Genomic DNA, 21,542 nt, shown 5'->3' on the forward strand with positions numbered 1-21,542 from the left:
TTCCATTTCATCCAGAATCATGAAATATTGCTTTAACTTTCATTAGAATAAGGACTATTCTTAGTGTTCAATTCTCAATAATTATTATGAATAAATTACATTTGTGAACTAGAAGGACCTATAAAAGAGATGTAACCCAGTAATTGAGCAGTGTCTGAATATGCAACATGAGAAATATAAAATTAAAAAATAAAACAAAATAAAATATTCAAATAAACAAGACTATTCATGAAATAGTACTTTTAAAATTAACAAAGTAAAAAGTAATCACAAAACTATAAACAATTCAGGAACTATGTTAACAAAGCTGCTCAAGAACTTCATGAAAAAATCTATAACTCTATGTAATGGTATTAGAGGAGACTAGGATAAGTTGAAAGATACACAATATTTGTTGTTGTTTTTGTCCAGTCACTCAGTTGTGTTGACTCTTTGCAGTCCCATGGACTGCAACATGCCAGGCTTCCCTGTCCTTCACTATCTCCCAGAGTTTGCTCAAGCTTATGTACATTGAGTCGATGATGCCATCCAACCATCTCATCCTCTGTCGCCCCATTCTCCTCTTGTCCTCAGTCTTTCCCAGCATTAGGGTATTTCCCAGTGAACTCAGGTGGCCAAAGTATTGGAGCTTCATCTTCAGCATCAGTCCTGCCAATGAATATTCAGGATTGATTTCCTTTAGGACTCATTGGCTTGATCTCCTTGCAGTCCAAAGGACTCTCAAGAGTGTTCTCTAACACCACAGTTAGAAAGCATTAATTCTTCTGCTCTCACCTTCTTTAAAATCCAACTGTCATATCCATATGTGACTACTGGAAAAACCATAGCTTTGACTATACCAATCTTTGTTGACAAAGTGATGTCTCAGCTTTTTAATATGATGTCTAGTTTTGTCATGGCTTTTCTTTCAAGGAGCAAGCATCTTTTAGATTCATGTCTGCAGTCACCATCTGCAGTGATCTTGGAGCCCCCCCAAAATAAAGTCTGTCACTGTTTCCATTGTTTAACCATCTATTTGCCATGAAAGATGGGACCAGATGCCATGCTCTTAGTTTTCTGAATTGAGTTTTAAGCCAGCTTTTCCACTCTCGACTCTTTCACTTTCATCAAGAGGCTGTTCCTCCTTGCTTTCAGCCAGCCATAAAGGTGATGTCATCTGCATATCTGAGGTTATTGATATTTCCCCCAGAAATCTTGATTCCAGCTTGAACTTCATCCAGCCTGGCTTTTCACAGGATGTATTTTGCATATAAGTTAAATAAGCAGGGTGACAATATACAGCATTGATGTGCTCCTTTCCCAATTTTGAACCAGTTTGTTGTTCCATGTCCAGTTCTAACTGTTCGTTATTGACAGGCATACAGATATTTCAAGAGGCAGGTAAGGTAATCTGTTATTCCCATCTCTTAAAGAATTTTCCACAGTTTGTTGTGATCCACACAGTCAAAGGCTTTACCATAGCCAGTGAAGCAGAAGTAGATATTTTTCTGAAATTCTCTTGCTTTTTCTGTGATCCAGTGTATGTTGGCAATTTGATCTCTGGTTCCTCTGCCTGTTCTAAATCCAGCTTGTACATCTGGATGTCCTCAGTTCAATACTGTTTGAGCATTACCTTACTGGCATGTGAAATGAGTTCAATTGTGCAGTAGTCTAAACATTTTTTGGCCTTGCCCTTCTTGGTGATTGGAATGAAAACTGACTTTTTCAAATTTTTGACCTTAGCTGAGTTTTCCAAATTTTCTGGGTTATTGAGTGTACCCCTTTCACAGCATCATTTTTTAGGATTTGAAATAACTGAATGGGTATTCCATCATTTCCACTAGCTTTGCTCATAGTAATGCTTCCTAAGGCCCACTTGACTTCACACTACAGGATGCCTGGCTCTAGGTAAGTGATCACAACAAAATGGTTATCTGGGTCATTAAGATATTTTTTCTACAGTTCTTCTGTATATTCTTGCCATCTCTTCTGAATATCTTCTGCTTCTATTAGGTCCATACCATTTCTGTCCTTTATTGAGCCCATCTTTGCATGAAATGTTCCCTTGGTATCTCTAATTTTCTTGAAGGGATCTCTAGTCTTTCCCATTCTATTGTTTTTCTCTATTTCTTTGCACTGATCACTGAGGCAGGCTTTCTTATCTCTCCTTGCTATTATGTGAATTCTGCATTCAGATGGATGTATCTTTCCTTTTCTCCTTTGCCTTTTACTTCTCTTCTTTTCTCATTTATTTGTCAGGCCTCCTCAGACAACCATTTTGCCTTGTTTGCATTTATATTTCTTGGGGATGGTTTTGATCATTGCCTCCTATACAATGTCACAAACCTCCATCCATAGACAGAGGCACTCGATCAGATCTAATCCCTTGAATCTATTTCTCACTTCCACTGTATAATCATAAGGTATTTGATTTAGGTCATATTTGAATAGCCTAGTGGTTTACCCTACTTTCTTCATAGCTCAGTTGGTAAAGAATCTGCCTGCAATGCAGTAGACCTGGGCTCCATTCCTGGGTTGGGCAGATCCCCTGGAGAAGGGAAAGGCTTCCCACTCCAGTATTCTGTCCTGGAGAATTCCATGGACTGTATAGTCCACGGGGTCAAAGAGTCGGGCATGACTGAGCGACTTTCACTCACTTCACTTCCATTAAGTCTGAATTTTGCAATAAGGAGTTCATGATCTGAGCCACAATCAATTACCAGTCTTGCTTTTGCTGTCTGTATAGAGCATATTCATCTTTGGCTGCAAAGAATATAATCAATCTGATTTCACTATTGACCATCTGGTGATGTCCATGTGTTGAGTCATCTGTTGTGTTGTTGGAAGAGGGTGTTTGCTATGGCCAGGGTGTTCTCTTGGCAAAACTGTTAGCCTTGGTCTGTTTCATTTTGTATCCCAGGGCCAAACTTGCCTGTTGCTCCAGGTATCTCTTAATTTCCTACTTTTGCATTCCAGTCCCCTATGATGAAAAGGACATCTTTTTTTGGTGTTAGTTCTAGAGGTCTTGTAGATCTTCATAGAACCATTCAGTTTCAGCTCTTTGGCATTAGTGGTTGGGGCATGCTGCTGCTGCTGCTGCTAAGTTGCTTCAGTCGTGTCTGACTCTGTGCGACCCCATAGATGGCAGCCCACCAGGCTCTGCCGTCCCTGGGAATCTCCAGGCAAGAGTACTGGAGTGGGGTGCCATTGAGTGGTTGGGGCATAGACTTGGATTACTGTGATATTGAACGGTTTGCCTTTGAAATGAACTGAGACCATTCTGTCATTTTTGAGATTGCACCCAAGTACTGCATTTTGGACTCTTTTGTTGACTATAACAGCTACTCCATTTCTTGTAAGGGATTCTTGCCCACAGTAGTAGATATAACGGTCGTCTGAATTAAATTCACCCATTCCAACCCACTCTAGTTTACTGATTCCTAAAATGTCAATGTTCACTCTTGCCATCTCCTGTTTGACCACTTCCAAGTTACCTTGATTCAAGCATCTAACAGGTTCCTAAGTAGTATTGTTCTTTACAGCATCAGACTTTACATTCATCACCAGACATACCCACAACTGGGCATTGTTTCTGCTTTGGCTCAGCCTCTTCATTCCTTCTGGAGCTATTTCTCTGCTCTTCTCCAGGAGTATCATGTCTTTTTGCCTTTTCATACTGTTCATGGGGTTCTCAAGGCAAGAATGCTGAAATGGTTTGCCATTTCTTTCTCCAGTGGACCACAGTTGGTCATAACTCTCTACCATGACCCATCCGTCTTGGGTGACCCTATAGGACATGGCTCATAGTTTCATTATGTTACACAAAGCTGTGATCTATGTGATCATTTTGGTTAGTTTTCTGTGATTGTTGTTTTGATTCTATCTGCCCTCTGATGGATGAGGGTAAGAGGCTCGTACAAGCTTCTGATGGGAGGGACTGGCTGTGGGGAAAAGTGGGTGTTACTCTGGTGTGCAAGGTCATGCTCTTCTCTGGGTTGGGGAAATCCCCCGCAGAAGGAAGTGGCAACCCACTCCAGTATCCTTGCCTGGAAAATTCCATGGACAGAGGAGCCTGGCAGGGAAGTCACTGAGTGACTGGGCATGCAAGGGCATGAATAAGTGAAACAAAGAATATTTATTCTAGTACACAATAAGACCTGATATAAAGCCATAGTGGTTAAAAAAAGAAAAGGTAGTATTTCCTCAGTACAAACAAACAAGCCGGTGGAACAAAAAACCCAGCTACAGATTAGTGTATATAAGAACTTGTCATATGATAGAGGAGGCAGTCCGAAGATAATTGTTCAGTAGGTATGATGACTAACTCGGTTCTTTGTGTGGTAAAGTGAAGTTGGCTGTCTACTTCATATTATGCAAAAAGATGATTTCTAGGTTAGTAGAATGTGACTATAAAAAATGACAAAGTCAAGGTTTAAAATGAAAGAAACACCTTGCAATATAAGGATGTGAAAATAATAGACAAGATTTGTAATAGTGTCAAATTTGAGCTTGTTTATGGATTAGATTGCATTAAGACATTAATGTAATTAAGATTTCTTAAGTACATTACATTAAGATTTCTGTTCAATGAAGGAAGCTGTAGACAGTGTTAAAAGGTTAGTGACAGATAACTAAATCCAACACAAGTTAGTATTTAGAATAAATGAGAGTTCTTGGAAAATCTACAGAATTTCAGGAAGCATATAAACAGCTGGTTCATACTCCCAAGTGAATACTAAATAGCTAAGAAATTATATGATGAAATGCTCAGTTATATTTGAAGTTAGAGAATTATAAAAAATAGCACTGTAATAATATACATTCATTAGAATGGTGAAATTTTGAAAGCCAACTAATATTAAAGTGTTTGTGAATATGTGGGGTATGCCAGTTATCTGTTGCTACATGACAAACCACTCCCAAACTTAGTGGCTTAAAATAAAAGAGCATCTGTTTTGATCAATTGTAGTGAAGTAAGTCTGGGTGATGAAGTCATCTGAAGGCTTGTTCCAGATATTAGCTTTTGATTCTGGCTGTTTGCCAGAATGCCCACACGTGACGTCCCCGTTTGGCCTGGTTTTTCTCAGAACATGGTAACCACGTTCCACGGCCAGACTCCTGAGAGAGTTCGTTCCCAGCAGAAGTCGTACTGTCATTATTTTGACCCAGCCTCAGAAGTTGTGCAGCATTACTTGCTTTGTGAGGCAGTCAGTCAGGCCTTTTGAAGTTCAACCCTCTTTCTTGGAGAATGGCGAAGTTCTGGAAAGGAATATGAAATCAGAAATATTGCTTTGATGAATTTTAGAAAAGTATCAGTCACTACGTGAAGAAAATGGAATTCTCTTGTATTACGGTGGGAGTATAAACTGATAATTTTGGAGAAAAATTTGGAGAAATAATGGCATGAGGTAGACCAAATCCCAGAGCCCTAGCAATCCCTGTCTAGTATATATATTTACAAAGACACTCTGTCCTATTTCTTTAAGGGTTGCACAGGGATGTTTAATGTCACCTTGTTCACACCAGTAGGAAGCTCAAGTCGACTTAAGCATTTAACCCTATGGGAGTGGTATTACACTACGTAATGTGTTAAATATAACCCAGAAGATGAATTTGACAAATACGCAGAAAATGATAGATTTCAGAAATAGTGTTTAGGGATAGAAAAAGAAATTTTAAGTTTATTTAAAAATATACAAATATAAAACATCACTGAACATTCTCAAGGATATATACATATCTAAGAAATATAGAAATCAGTTTGAAAATTAATATTCTAGTTCTAGCAGTCCTAGCACACTGCCAGAGTCACAAATCAAAATTATAGGTGCTATGGAGATCAAATAGCAAATAAAAATGGTTCAAACACTACATGTCTTTTATGGTATATTGGTGAATTTTAAGTTTCTGTTTCAATTTTTATATACATATAGTATTGTCAGTTATTGAAAAAGGTAAACTTTTTGTGGATCAGTCACTAATATACAGGTGGGTATATCTATTTTTCTTTACCTAATAAAATAAAATAATTCATATGTAACTTATTTCTATTTCAGATTCTGATCAAGAATCCAATATTTGTGTACCTATCTCTGTCCAGAGCTTCAGAATCTTTAGTTATGATCGGAGCATCTGAATTTTTGCCTATATATATAGAAAATCAGTTTATATTATCACCCAATGAGGCAACTGCACTTGCAGGTAGACATTTCCATTCATTGTACTCATGTGAAATTTTTATGTAAAGTTTTCTTTATGTATTTATGAAATATTTCAACTAAGTGGGAAGTAGAAGGAGCAGTAGTGTTTGCTTAAATTTTAAATATCTGAATACTGCTTGTTCAAATTTTTAAAATATGAACATATTCCCATCATTGCATCACTAGTTTTTTTTTTTTAATTTTATTTTTAAACTTTACATAATTGTATTAGTTTTGCCAAATATCAAAATGAATCCATCACAGGTATACATGTGTTCCCCATCCTGAACCCTCCTCCCTCCTCCCTCCCCATACCATCCCTCTGGGTCGTCCCAGTGCACTAGCCCCAAGCATCCAGTATCGTGCATCGAACCTGGACTGGCATCTCGTTTCATACATGATATTTTACATATTTCAACGCCATTGTCCCAAATCTTCCCATCCTCTCCCGCTCCCATAGAGTCCATAAGACTTTTCTATACATCAGTGTCTCTTTTGCTGTCTCGTACACAGGGTTATTGTTATCATCTTTCTAAATTCCATATATATGCGTTAGTATACTGTATTGGTGTTTTTCCTTCTGGCTTACTTCACTCTGTATAATAAGCTCCAGTTTCATCCACCTCATTAGAACTGATTCAAATGAATTCTTTTTAATGGCTGAGTAATACTCCATTGTGTATATGTACCATAGCTTTCTTATCCATTCATCTGCTGATGGACATCTAGGTTGCTTCCATGTCCTGGCTATTATAAACAGTGCTGCGATGAACATTGGGGTACACGTGTCTCTTTCCCTTCTGGTTTCCTCGGTGTGTATGCCCAGCAGTGGGATTGCTGGATCATAAGCAGTTCTATTTCCAGTTTTTTAAGGAATCTCCACACTGTTCTCCATAGTGGCTGTACTGGTTTGCATTCCCACCAACAGTGTAAGAGGGTTCCCTTTTCTCCACACCCTATAGAAATTTGTAGGACTTCTGCATTTCTCTTTTATCACATTTCTTTTCCTCCCTCTGCAGAGGTAACTTACACCTCTTTTAAAATTGGAGTTCTTCCTTCTCACATATTTATATATTGTTACCTCTTATGTACCTGTCTACATACAGTCTATTTCTAAAATCTATATATCATTTTGTATGTGCTCTTCTGTTACTTTTATCTGAAATTATGTTCATCAGATTCATATTGATCTCTATTTAAGGCATTTTAACATTGCTATGGGATTCTATTTTATGAATACTGTTTCTTTTTCTATATCATATACATCGACATGAAGTTGCCTCCAACTATTTCACTTTTCCAAACAATAAAGTAACAAATAGACTTGTATAGATGTTCCTTGTACACATTTGTAAAAGTTGATCTAAGTTTAGACATCAAAGAGACATTGCTATTAAGTACATCAGTTTTATTAGATATTGAGAATTGGTTCTCCAAAAGAGGGTGCAAGTAGAATTAAATGTTTTAAGGTTCTAGCATTAATGGGAAAATGGTGAATGTGATCATTTATTTTATGTTGTAAAAAATCAGGGATACACACTGTAACTTGCAGGTAACCAGTAAGAGAATAGTAAAGAGCACATTAACTTGAAATATGTTATTAACAATTTAAAAAAATAAGAAAGGAAAAAAAAGGAACATAAAACATGTAAGCCAAATAAAAACAAATGTTAATATGTGCAAAAGTTTTGACTTTCAGCCCCATTGTTGAGTAGATTTTGTGGTAAAGGGCACACCGTTGTTGGATTGCACATAGTCCAAAAGCCAAACACGACACAGTTTCAGGGGCCATATGACAGGTTTTTCCACAGGTATACCATTTTGTTTGACAATAATTAATATAATTAACAGATAGGGACTAATCATTCAGTTTTTTTTCATACAGTACTTAATTAAAGCTAATATCAATAAGACTCCAAAGAACAGGATAAGGCCATCTGCAGTATTGGCCTCAATCATGCTAGCAAAGTTCGGATGCAGCCAGCTGACCAAATTTCTTGGTCCTCAGGATCTACCTTAGACAGTAAGATACATTTCTGCTTGTTTCTGTATTGACTTTTCCACTTAGCCTGAGGTATTCATTCAGGCATAACAGAACGGGTTAGTAATTGCATATATTCTACCGGGGCCTGCGAGGATGAAGTTTTGGGCAATTCACTCATCCATAACAATGCTGATCAGTGACTGAGGCTGACCAGAGTGCTTTCCAGGGATGAGGTGTCATTGATTATTTCAACGAAAATTAGGGAGAAGTTTTTTTGTACCACCTTTCTAGTCAGATTACTTGTCGAGTAGTCGAGACAACTGCCTTCAAGGTGTGTACAGATAGTGTATCAGTAGTCCCTCTGAAAATCTTCCCAGAGTAAAGAAAGTTACTTCATTTGAAAGAAATTCCCACAGTATTCTGAGGGCTATGCGGTCTAGTGGTGGTGTTTCTTTAAACATTTGTGGCTCTTTTATGACCACCTCCGTGGCTGGACCACACCAATTCCAGTTGACAAGTAAGGCTTGTCAAATGGTTAGTGGTGAGTCTGTTTTGGTTCATCTCCAAATGAGAATATCAGTCCACAAAATCAAGTTTTCTGTGAGTCAGGACTTTGATTATGCCAAGAGACCAGTAATAAGCTAAGTGTTAGTGTTCGTCACTCAGTCGTGTTCAACTCCCTGTGACCCCGTGGACTGTAGCCCACCAGGTTCCTCTCCCCACAGAATTCTCCAGGCAAGAATACTAGAGTGGGTTCCCATTTTCTTCCCCAGAATAAGCTAAGAGTTACTTTTAAATGTAGCTGTTTCAGGGAGTCTGTGACTCTTATACAAGCAATAATGCTTCTGAGTGGGGGTTTCCTCCCTTTTTCCAGAGGCTCCAGCACATAAAATCATCAGTCACAGAGCCTTGCAGCTGAAATCGGTTTATTAGGTTTGTGGTATGGTGGCTCAGAGGTTAAAGCATCTGCCTGCAATGCGGGAGACCTGGGTTTGATCCCTGGGTTGGGAAGATCCCCTGGAGAAGGAAATGGCAACCCACTCCAGTATTCTTGCCTGGTGAATCCCATGGACAGAGGAGCCTGGTAGGCTACAGTCCACGGGGTTGCAAAGAGTCGGACACGACTGAATGACTTCATTTTCACTTTTCACTTTCACCTCAAAGTATGGAGCATACCACAGCTTTCTGATTAGCATTCAGTGTAGGTCTGTGGGTCAGCTAATATAATAGACCAAAGAGAAACCGTAAGTGAGTTGTCTACTGTGTTCAATACTCAAAAATCCAAAATCCAATGCTAGACTGGCTTTTGGTTAGTGGAAAGGGAGACAGTTTTTCCTTAACTTCCAGAGGGATAGAGTGCTGTGATTCTGTCTGCAGAGTGCCCCAAAACCTGATGAGCAGTCTCTGGATTTTGTTAGGCTTGATCGGTCTTCCTTGCTGATGATGGTACAATAACACCAAAGTCAGAGCCATTGAGTCAGGCCTCTCACCCTACAACCAACTGAGTATCTTCTATCATTAAAAGCTTTGGGCATCGTAGGTAGTGGCAGTCAAAATAAATCTGCCCCTTGTAGTAAATGGGAGAGGAATTTAGGTACTCCTGAGGGAGTCCTGCAGATGTATGTTTGTGGCCTTCTAGCACAAATGAAAATTAGTCTTCTTTGGGTGCTAGTGGGGCGCAAAAGAAGACTTTGGCAGTGTCCAAGACAGTGTATCCAGTGCCACCAGTCTGTGCCCAAAATTTAGTGACATCACCATGTACAGGCCATTCAAGGCTGTAGGGACAATGGAATTCAGTTGGTGGTTAATCCACTGTAAACCTCAAGCCCCTGGAAACTTTTTTTCACTGGACATAAGGTCTGTTGATGAGACGCTGCTTCATTTAAGTCCCTAATGGGAGCTGGGACTTTCCTTTCTCCTCCTGGGGTCCTGGGTTTTTCCTGTTGGACCATACATGAGGAAAAGGACAGCAATTTATGTGCTCCTCTGTCGCTCTTAGAGTTTAGAAGCGTATGCAGTACCAGTGTGCAAAATACAGTTACCAATTCTACACTTTGAAATTGGAACTACAGCATACTATAGAAATATCTGTGAAAATGTAGGACAAAAAGCAGTCATCGCATTTACTTGTAGGATATATAGCATCAGAAGGTAGTAGAGAATTGTTGCCCAATAAATAAAGTAGTAATTTTTTAAATACAAAAATTTAAATTTAAATATTTTTTAAATTTAAAATTATTTGAATACAGTTATTGTTTAAATCAGTACATTTAAATAAAGACAAATCTTGACCTCTATGTAACTACATACATAGATACCAATTCTAGGTAGATTGCAGGTCTCAATGTGTACGGTAAAACAATAAAGCTTTTTAGAAAGATGTAGGAAAATATCTTCGTGCCTTAGAGAAGATAAACATTTATTAAACAGGACACAAATTACATAAATATGGAGGAAAAAATGTGGTATTACATTAAAATTAAGAACTTACATTCATCAAAGGTCAGCATGAAGAGTGAAAATGCATATAAAACAATCTTTTCAATAGAAATATTCTACAAAGCATTTGGGTCCAGAATATATTTAAAAATCTGACAATAATAAAAAGGTAGATAATCCAATAAAAATGGACAAAAGATTTGAACAGGCATTATATAAAAGATGATACCAGTTGGCCAATATTCATGTGAAAATGTACTCACCTTCAGTGGTTTTTCAGGGAAATACATATTAAAATCACAAGGCAAAACTAGTACCCAGTCACCAGAATTGCTGAAATGTAAGAGAAAGATATGTTGGTATGAATGTGGAGCAATTGCCATTTTATCAACTCCTGGTGAGAGTGTAAATTGGTTTATCGTTTTATAAATCTGTTTGGCAGTGTCATAAAAATCTGAACCTATACATATCCTCTGTGGTGTTGGAGAGGACTCTTGAGAGTCCCTTGGACTGCAATGAGGTCCAACCAGTCCATTCTGAAGGAGATCAGCCCTGGGATTTCTTTGGAAGGAATGATGCTAAAGCTGAAGCTCCAGCACTTTGGCCACCTCATGCGAAGAGTTGACTCATTGGAAAAGACTCTGATGCTGGCAGGAATTGGGGGCAGGAGGAGAAGGGGACGACAGAGGATGAGATGGCTTGATGGCATCACTGACTCGATGGACGTGAGTCTGAGTGAACTCCGGGAGTTGGTGATGGACAGAGAGGCCTGGCGTGCTGCGATTCATGGGGTCGCAAAGAGTGGGACATGACTGAGAGACTGAACTGAACTGATACATATCCTCTGACCCAAGAATTCAAGTCCTAGTTATATACACAAATTCCTTTCTTAAGAATATATTCAAATTAACAAAGATCAAACACAAAGAACAAATATTAAAAGCAGCAAGGGAAAAACAACAAATATCACACAAGGGAATTCCCATGAGGATAACAGCTGATCTTTCAATAGAAACTCTTCAAGCCAGGAGGGAATGGCAAGACATACTTAAAGTGATAAAGGAAAATAACCTACAGCCTAGATTACTGTAACCAGCAAGGATCTCATTCAAATATGAAGGAGAAATCAAAAGCTTTACAGACAAGCAAAAGCTGAGAGAATTCAGCACCACCAAACCAGCTCTCCAACAAATGCTAAAGGATCTTCTCTAGACAGGAGACACAAAAACAGTGTATAAACTCGAACCCAAAACAATAAAGTAAATGGCAACGGGATCATACTTATCAATAATTACCTTAAATGTAAATGGGTTGACTGCCCCAACCAAAAGACAAAGACTGGCTGCATGGATACAAAAATAAGACCCCTATATATGTTGTCTGCAAAAGACCCACCTCAAAAGAGGGGACACATACAGACCGAAAGTGAAGGGCTGGAAAAAGATTTTCCATGCAAATAGAGACCAAAAGAAAGCAGGAGTAGCAATACTCATATCAGATAAAATAGACTTTAAAACAAAGGCTGTGAAGAGAGACAAAGAAGATCACTACATAATGATCAAAGGATCAATCCAAGAAGAAGATATAACAATTATAAATACATATGCACCCAACATAGGAGCACGGCAATATGTAAGACAAATGCTAACAAGTATAAAAGGGGAAATTAACAATAACACAATAATAGTGGGAGACTTAAAACCCCACTCACACCTATGGATAGATCAACTAAACAGAAAATTAACAAGGAAACACAAACTTTAAATGATACAATAGACCAGTTAGACCTAATTGATATCTATAGGACATTTCATCCCAAAACAATGAATTTCACTTTTTTCTCAAGCACACACGGAACCTTCTACAGGGTAGATCACATCCTGGGCCATAAATCTAGCCTTGGTAAATTCAAAAAAATTAAAATCATCCCAAGCATCTTTTCTGACCACAATGCAGTAAGATTAGATCTCAATTACAGGAGAAAAACTATTAAAAATTCCAACATATGGAGGCTGAACAACATGCTGCTGAATAATCAACAAATCACAGAAGAAATAAAAAAAGAAATCAAAATTTGCATAGAAACAAATGAAAATGAAAACACAACAACCCAAAACCTAGGGGACACTGTAAAAACAGTCCTAAGGCGAAAGTTCATAGCAATACAGGCATACCTCAAGAAACAAGAAAAAAGTCAAATAAATAACCTAACTCTACACCTAAAGCAACTAGAAAAGGAAGAAATGAAGAACCCCAGGGTTAGTAGAAGGAAGGAAATCTTAAAAATTAGGGCAGAAATAAATGCAAAAGAAACAAAAGAGACCATAGCAAAAATCAACAAGGCAAAAGCTGGTTCTTTGAAAGGATAAATAAAATTGGCAAACCATTAGCCAGACTCATCAAGAAACAAAGGGAGAAAAATCAAATCAGTAAAATTAGAAATGAAAATGGAGAGATCACAACAGACAGCACAGAAATACAAAGGATCATAAGAGACTACTATCAGCAATTATATGCCAATAAAATGGACAACGTGGAAGAAATGGACAAATTCTTAGAAAAGTACAACTTTCCAAAACTGGACCAGGAAGAAATAGAAAATCTTAACAGACCCATCACAAACATGGAAATTGAAACTGTTATCAGAAATCGTCCAGCAAACAAAAGCCCAGGTCCAGATGGCTTCACAGCTGAATTCTACCAAAAATTTAGAGAAGAGCTAACACCTATCCTACTCCAAGTCTTCCAGAAAATTGCAGAGGCAGGTAAACTTCCATGAGGCCACCATCACCCTAATAGCAAAACCTGACAAAGATGCCACGAAAAAAGAAAACTACAGGCCAATATCACTGATGAACATAGATGCAAAAATCCTTAACAAAATTCTAAAATCAGAATCCAACAACACATTAAAAAGATCATACACCATGACCAAGTGGGCTTTATCCCACAGGTGCAAGGATTCTTCAATATCTGCAAATCAATCAATGTAATACACCACATTAACAAATTGAAAAATAAAAGCCATATGATTATCTCAATAGATGCAGAGAAAGCCTTTGACAAAATTCAACATCCATTTATGATAAAAACTCTCCAGAAAGCAGGAATAGAAGGAACATACCTCAACATAATAAAAGCTGTATATGACAAACCCACGGCAAATATTATCCTCAATGGTGAAAAATTGAAAGCATTTCCCCTAAAGTCAGGAACAAGACAAGGGTGCCCACTTTCACCATTAGTATTCAACATAGTTTTGGAAGTTTTGTCCATAGCAATCAGAGCAGAAAAGGAAATAAAAGGAATCCAAATTGGAAAAGAAGAAGTAAAACTCTCACTGTTTGCAGATGACATGATCCTCTACATAGAAAACCCTAAAGACTCCACCAGAAAATTACTAGAACTAATCAATGAATATAGTAAAGTTGCAGGATATAAAATCAACACACAAATCCCTTGCATTCCTATACACTAATAATGAGACAATAGAAAGAGAAATTAAGGAAACAATTCCATTCACCATTGCAACAAAAAGAATCAAATACTTAGGAATATATCTACCTAAAGAAACTAAAGACCTATATATAGAAAACTATAAAACACTGGTGAAAGAAATCAATTGCTATTGCTAAGTCACTTCAGTCGTGTCCGACTCTGTGTGACCCCATAGACGGCAGCCCACCAGGCTTCCCCATCCCTGGGATTCTCCAGGCAAGAACATTGGAGTGGGTTGCCATTTCCTTCTCCAATGCATGAAAGTGAAAAGTGAAAGTGAAGTCGCTCAGTCATGTCCGACCCTCAGCAACCCCATGGACTGCAGCCTTCCAGGCTTCTCCATCCATGGGATTTTCCAGGCAAGAGTACTGGAGTGGGGTGCCAGAAAGAAATCAAAGAGGGCACTAATAGATGGAGAAATATACCATGTTCATGGATTGGAAGAATCAATATAGTGAAAATGAGTAAAGCAATTTATAGATTCAATGCAATCCCTATCAAGCTACCAATGGTATTCTTCACAGAGCTAGAACAAATAATTTCACAATTTGTATGGAAATACAAAAAAACCTCAAATAGTCAAAGCAATCTTGAGAAAGAAGAATGGAACTGGAGGAATTAACCTGCCTGACTTCAGGCTCTACTACAAAGCCACAGTCATCAAGACAGTATGATATTGGCACAAAGACAGAAATATAGATCAATGGAACAAATAGAAAGCCCAGAGATAAATCCACGCACCTATGGACATCTTATCTTTGACAAAGGAGGCAAGAATATAGAATGGATTAAAAACAATATCTTTAACAAGTGGTGCTGGGAAAACTGGTCAACCACTTGTAAAAGAATGAAACTAGAGCACTTTCTAACACCGTACACAAAAATAAACTCAAAATGGATTAAAGATCTAAATGTAAGACCAGAAACTATAAAACTCCTAGAGGAGAACATAGGCAAAACACTCTTCGACATACATCACAGCAGGATCCTCTATGACCCACCTCCCAGAATATTGGAAATAAAAGCAAAAATAAACAAATGGGACCTAATTAAACTTAAAAGCTTCTGCACATCAAAGGAAACTAAGCAAGGTGAAAAGACAGCCTTCAGAATGGGAAAAAATAATAGCAAATGAAGCAACTGACAAACAACTAATCTCAAAAATATACAAGCAACTCCTACAGCTCAATTCCAGAAAAATAAATGACCCAATCAAAAAATGGGCCAAAGAACTAAACAGACATTTCTCCAAAGAAGACATACAGATGGCTAACAAACACATGAAAAGATGCTCAACATCACTCATTATCAGAGAAATGCAAATCAAAACCACTATGAGGTACCATTTCACACCAGTCAGAATGGCTGCGATCCAAAAGTCTACAAGCAATAAATGCTGGAGAGGGTGTGGAGAAAGGGGGAAACCCTCTTACACTGTTGGTGGGAATGCAAACTAGTATAGCCACTATGGAGAACAGTGTGGAGATTCCTTAAAAACTGGAAATAGAACTGCCTTATGATCCAGCAATCCCACTGCTGGGCATACACACTGAGGAAACCAGAATTTAAAGAGACATGTGTACCCCATTGTTCATTGCAGCACTGTTTATAATAGCCAGGACATGGAAGCAACCTAGATGTCCATCAGCAGATGAATGGATAAGAAAGCTGTGGTACATATACACAATGGAATATTACTCAGCCATTAAAAAGAATACATTTGAATCAGTTCTAATGAGGTGAATGGAACTGGAGCCTATTATACAGAGTGAAGTAAGCCAGAAAGAAAAACACCACATACTGCTACATAAAAAACATACTACATAAAAAATACAGTATACTACTACTACTACTAAGTCACTTAAGTCGTGTCCGACTCTGTGCGACCCTGTAGACGGTAGCCCACCAGGCTCCCCCGTCCCTGGGATTCTCCAGGCAAGAATACTGGAGTGGGTTGCCATTTCCTTCTCCAGTGCATGAAAGTGAAAAGTGAAAGTGAAGTCACTCAGTCGTGTTCGACTCTTAGCGACCCCATGGACTGCAGCCTGTCAGGCTCCTCCATCCATGGGATTTTCCAGGCAAGAGTACTGGAGTGGGCTGCCATTACAGTATACTAACACATATATATGGAATTTAGAAAGATGGTAACAATAACCCTGTATACGAGACAACAAAAGAGACACTGATGTATAGAACAGTCTTTTGGACTCTGTGGGAGAGGGAGAGGGTGGGATGATTTGGGAGAATGGCATTGAAACATGTATAATATCATATATATAAAAAAAGAATATATTCAACAAAAATGCAAATGTTTACAAAAAGAACATATACATGAATTTTTAAAGTAGCAGCACAATTTGTTAACATCACAGCGAGTAAAAAAGTTGTGTTGTATGCACATACTAGAATACTATTCAGCAGTGATACGGCATGAACTATTATTATTATATACAAAAACATGGGTGGATTTTTCAAATATCATGTCCAATAAAAGAAGCTATAATGTATGCATACTTTATAATTCATATTTTATAAAATCTTGTAAGTGCACAAAAAAGCCTCTGGCCTTCTAGTAAATGTTTGATTAATTTTTTTTTACCTGGGTGTGGTTACAGAATTAAGTCCACTTTGGAAATTCATCAAATGTACAATTTCAATTTGTGTGTTTTTCTGTACCTCAATATAATATTTGCATAAAAAGTTGCTTGGAAGTTCTGTGCTTTGCAATTCAATTTTCAACCATTTTGTTTCTTTTTAGGGCAGTCCTCAAGGACCCAGTTTTTAACTGTTGAACTTCCAGTGTTCAGTATTTTCTTATTGCCTAGGGCAATGAGCCTGGCAGCCAATACTTTTTCAGTTAAATTGTGTTTTCAGTTTTATGCTCACAGATGTACTTGGCTTTCTCAACTCTATGGTTGTTGGGTTCAAAATGAAGAAACCTAGGGTCCTCTGGCATTGTGGTTAGGGATAGGAATTGGGGATCAAGCATTTTATGTAGACTGCCATCCAAACCTCTTGTTTTTTTAAGTCTACCTCACTCTTGCTTTCAGTCATATTAATACCTACCCTTAATTTCTGAGATTATGAGTTGCAATGTGGTTTACTTCTTCTTGACTTCTTTACCTATAGCCTTATTGCTTACTCTCTGATTCACTTCAAGTTCCCACAAATTTCTTAATAAATATTGCCTCTACACTATTTGTACTTTTTGCTTTTCTAATAAATGAATTTGTCTGTAAATTCTACCTTTAAACAAATACTCATATAATGTTTGCTGCATGACTGTACTCTGTCCTGAGCACTTAAGTATTAACTCATTTAGTTCTCCTAACAAATTATGATGGAGATGTCATTACTTATAGATTTTATTTGATAGCACCTCATACATTTAGATGTAATTTGTATTATTGTTTGGTTCTAAGCATTTTAAATTCTCATCAGCATATTTTTATTTAAGCCATGCTTTGTTGAAAACAGAGATTTTTTGTTTGTAGACATAGGCTTTTATTTCTCTTTTTAATAACTCCTGTTCAAATCAGTTAATATTTTACATGTCTTTAACAGTGTTGTAAAGTAAATTTTCATCTCTGAGACAGCTGATTTAAAACACTTTGTTTATAGATTTTTAATTTCCTTGAAATCTAGGCAGTGTTTATATAATTTATTTAATGTGATGTCATTAGTTATAAACATGTTCATGATCTACATTTCATGGTACATTTTTTTTTACTATTTATTTTCAAATTTTCCATTCTAAAAAATATCAAATTTCATCATCTGTCTTTTTAATAGTTGTTTTATTCATACATCATTATTGTGAATTCTGACATTTAATTTTTCATTTTTTAATTGTATATTTTGTTTTTTTGCACTTCTCTTTTGCTTCCTACCTCTTCCCCCATTATTCTGTCTTCTCTCAGTGGATTCATGTTTTATTCATTTTATCCCCATCAGTTGGTTTAGGAAATTTTAGCTGCTCACTTGCAGTTCACTAACTCCACTGCTCAGGATTGTGTGTATGTATGCATGTGTGTATGTATGTCTAGGTTATTAATTTTATCTTTCTTAAAAATAAACTATAATTATAATTCTTTGGCAAGTAACAGACTCTCTGGCAGCTTTTACAGTTTTCATTTTAGTCTTGATGTTACAAAGTTTTCTTACCTTATTACTTTATATGATTTAATATTTTTTATTTTTACATTTTCCATAATTATAGTACATGTTTATGCCCAGGACTAATATCGCTTTAATTATTTAAATTTATCATAGTTGGCTGCAGACTTTCAAATGTTGTTTCTCTGGCATTGATTTTATTGTATTGCTCATAACTGCTGTAAAACACTTTGTGGAACCTCTTATTCTAGGTCCTTTAGGCCTGTAGTATCAGTCCCATGCACAAATTTGTATTTCTCTTAAGGTTGAGGTTTGTTGTTTATTGTGTCTTTAAATTTTCTCTTGGCTTCTTAGTTAAACTTATGTTTGCTGCATGTTTAGAGCAGAGGAGATTGCATCAATGTGTGAATTTTCTGTCCTGTCTTTAGCTGACTATTTTTTGTTGTTGGAGGATAATTGCTTTACAATATTGTGTTGGTGTCTGCCATACATCTACTATTTTTAACTGTGTTTTCTCTTCCTCCTTTCTTTTAGGACTTGTTTTACTTCCAGGAGGTGCACTTGGCCAGATTCTGGGAGGTATCATTATTTCCAAGTTACACATATCTTCTAAAGGCCTTATGAGATTTGTAATAGTTACATCTGCTGTATCCCTTGTACTGCTTGCATTTGTAGTTTTTGTACACTGTGATCCAATACCATTTGCTGGGATCACTGAAGATTATGGTGGGTAAGTATAATTTTGTACTTTCATATCCAAACCAATCACATATTTATTAGTCAATAATTGTTTACCCAGTAACCCTAATAGGTTCATAACATTCTTGGCATTACTGAACATGTAAAAGAAACATAAAGCATAGTTTCACCTTTAACTGTTAGGGCAGAAATATCATAAGGATAGCTTGTGGTGTAACAGCTTGTGCATTCATATAAAGAAAGAAGATATTGAAATGAATCAGAACCTAGAAGTAGAAATCTGTATTAAAGTGAGTAGCATATAAGAGACCATACTAACTGTATGAAGCCAGGCTTACCTTTGTCTGAATTGGTATGTCAGCCTTCTTGTCAAAGAATGGAACCGAAGGCATCTGAAAGTATGCATGAGTAAGGTCTCCTTTTAGTTAAACCTGAAAAAATTCAAAGAACTGGGCACAGATTATTTTAATGTTATCTAATGTTAAGGAAATGGCAACCCACTCCAGTGTTCTTGCCTGGAGAATCCCAGGGACAGAGGGGCCTGGTGGGCTGCCGTCTATGGGGTTGCACAGAGTTGGACACGACTGACGTGACTTAGCAGCAGCAATGTTAAGGAAGAGAAACAGAGCTGGAATTAGAAACTGAAAAACTAAGCAGATAAAATAAGTATAGAAAATTAGACTTCTACTTCAACTACACGGCAGGCCAGTGCTTCCACTGAGTACACCTGGAAAAGCTGAATCAATGTTTTAAAAGATTTGTTTAAAGATATCAGACAGTTGCTTAGGCAAGTAGCTGCTAAAGCACCAAAATCCTGGGGAAAGGCAAACCTTGTAAGGAGAAGCAACCTTCTGCAATTACTGTTTTCCCTGAGTACATTTAGTATTTCTGGACAGTGGCAAGAAACTGGGGAATTCTGGCAAAGGGTCTGGGTGAAAAGCATCTATTAGGTTGGTGCAACAGTAATTGCGGTTTGGACCCTAAATTTAAAATCATTATAACTAGACTCAAGTATGTTTTTATTAATCAAAATAGGAACCATTAGCCAACACATTTTTTCCAACAAGGAATAAGTCTGTTTATCCCTGTAACATAAAAGTCCATGCTCTGGGACTTGATAAACTCTTGGAAAGCATTTTCTGAGTTCTGCTAGTTGTGGAAGCATTTTCCCTGCAAAAAGTTGTTGAGATGCTTAAAGAAATGGTAGTCAGTTGGCAAGAGGACAGGTGAATATGGCAGATGAGGCAAAACTTCATAGCCCAATTCATTCAAGTTTGAAGCATTGGTTCAAAGTACTGTCAGGCATTGTCATGGAGAATTGGGTCCTTTCTGCTGACCACTGCCATCTGCAGGTGTTGCAGTTTTCAGGGCATCTCATCGATTTGCTGAACATACTTCTCAAGTATAATGGTTTCACTGGGATTCAGAAAGCTGTAGGAGATCAGACCAGCAGCAGACTACCAGACAGTGACCATGATCTTTTTTTTTGGTGCAAGTTTGGCTTTGGGAAGTGTTTTGGAGCTTTATCTTGGTCCAGCCACTGAGCTGATCATCACTGGTTGTCGTATAAAATGCACTTTTCATCACACATCAAATCCAGTTGAGAAATGGTTTGTTGTTGCATAAAATAAGAGAAGATGACACTTCAGAATGACAATATTTTTGATTTGCTGTCAGCTCATGAGCACCCATTTATTGAGCTTTTCTACCTTTCCAGTTTGCTTCAAATGCCAAACAACCATAGACTGGTCGACGTTGAGTTCTTAGGCAACTTCTTATGTAGTTGTAAGAGGATCAGCTTCGATGATCCCTCAGTTGGTCATTGTTAACTTCCGATGGCCGGCCACTGCACTCCTCACCTTCAAGGCTCTTGCCTTGTTTGCAAAACTTCCTTTACCACCACTGTACTGTACGTTCACTAGCAGCTCCTTGGTCACATGCATTGTTGATGTTGTGAGTTGTCTCTGCTGCTTTATGACCCAAGTTTATTCGAACTCGAATAAGAAAATTTCTCGAATTTGTTTTTTGTCTAACATCATTTCCAAAATAAATAGCAAGTAGTAATTCATTAGCAAAAGATGTAAAATGAGAGATGCACATTAGAATGATGTATAATGTTTAACCACATTTAGTTAAGAATGTATTCCAGTATCAAAGGGCGAAGTTCAACAATGCTAAACCACAATTACTTTTGCACCAACCTAATAGTAAGATGGCCAAAATCTGGCACAGTTTTTTGACAGAACTTTGAGCCTAAAGAGACAAAAATTAGGCCATGGAATGGGACACGACATCAGTAAGAAGAAATGGAAACAAATAAGATAACACTCTTTAGGGTTTCACTCAGCACATTTACATAACAGTGAAGCTACGAGGCTAAGATCAAGTAAAAATAATATAAAAAGCAAAGAAAATTTTCACTGGTCTTGTGATGCCCTATAGATAAGAGTTCAATTTTAGAATGTGCTGTTGGGAAGGAACCATGGTAACCACCATGTTCTTAACTGATACCTCTTGTAAGGTTAAGATCTAGGAGTGAGGGGCTCCCTTTAGTACTGTAACCAGCCAGGAGTTAATTTTTCTCTAATTGGATTAATTTGGTCAGCCAGCACTGTAGCAGCAGAAAG

At 37.5% G+C, this 21,542-nt stretch overlaps 1 protein-coding gene across 1 annotated transcript in view; it reads left to right on the forward strand.

The window, feature by feature from the left end:
* The window catches only part of SLCO6A1 (solute carrier organic anion transporter family member 6A1), a 113,084-nt gene that overhangs the window by 45,238 nt on the left and 46,304 nt on the right, over window positions 1–21,542 (forward strand). Inside the window, exons 9-10 of the mRNA XM_027545450.1 lie at window positions 6,036–6,180; window positions 18,751–18,946. Of these exons, the coding sequence (XP_027401251.1) occupies window positions 6,036–6,180; window positions 18,751–18,946 (341 nt within the window). The remainder of the gene's footprint in view (window positions 1–6,035; window positions 6,181–18,750; window positions 18,947–21,542) is intronic.

This window comes from Bos indicus x Bos taurus, chromosome 7 (assembly GCF_003369695.1).
Source record: "Bos indicus x Bos taurus breed Angus x Brahman F1 hybrid chromosome 7, Bos_hybrid_MaternalHap_v2.0, whole genome shotgun sequence".
Lineage (NCBI taxonomy): Eukaryota > Metazoa > Chordata > Mammalia > Artiodactyla > Bovidae > Bos > Bos indicus x Bos taurus.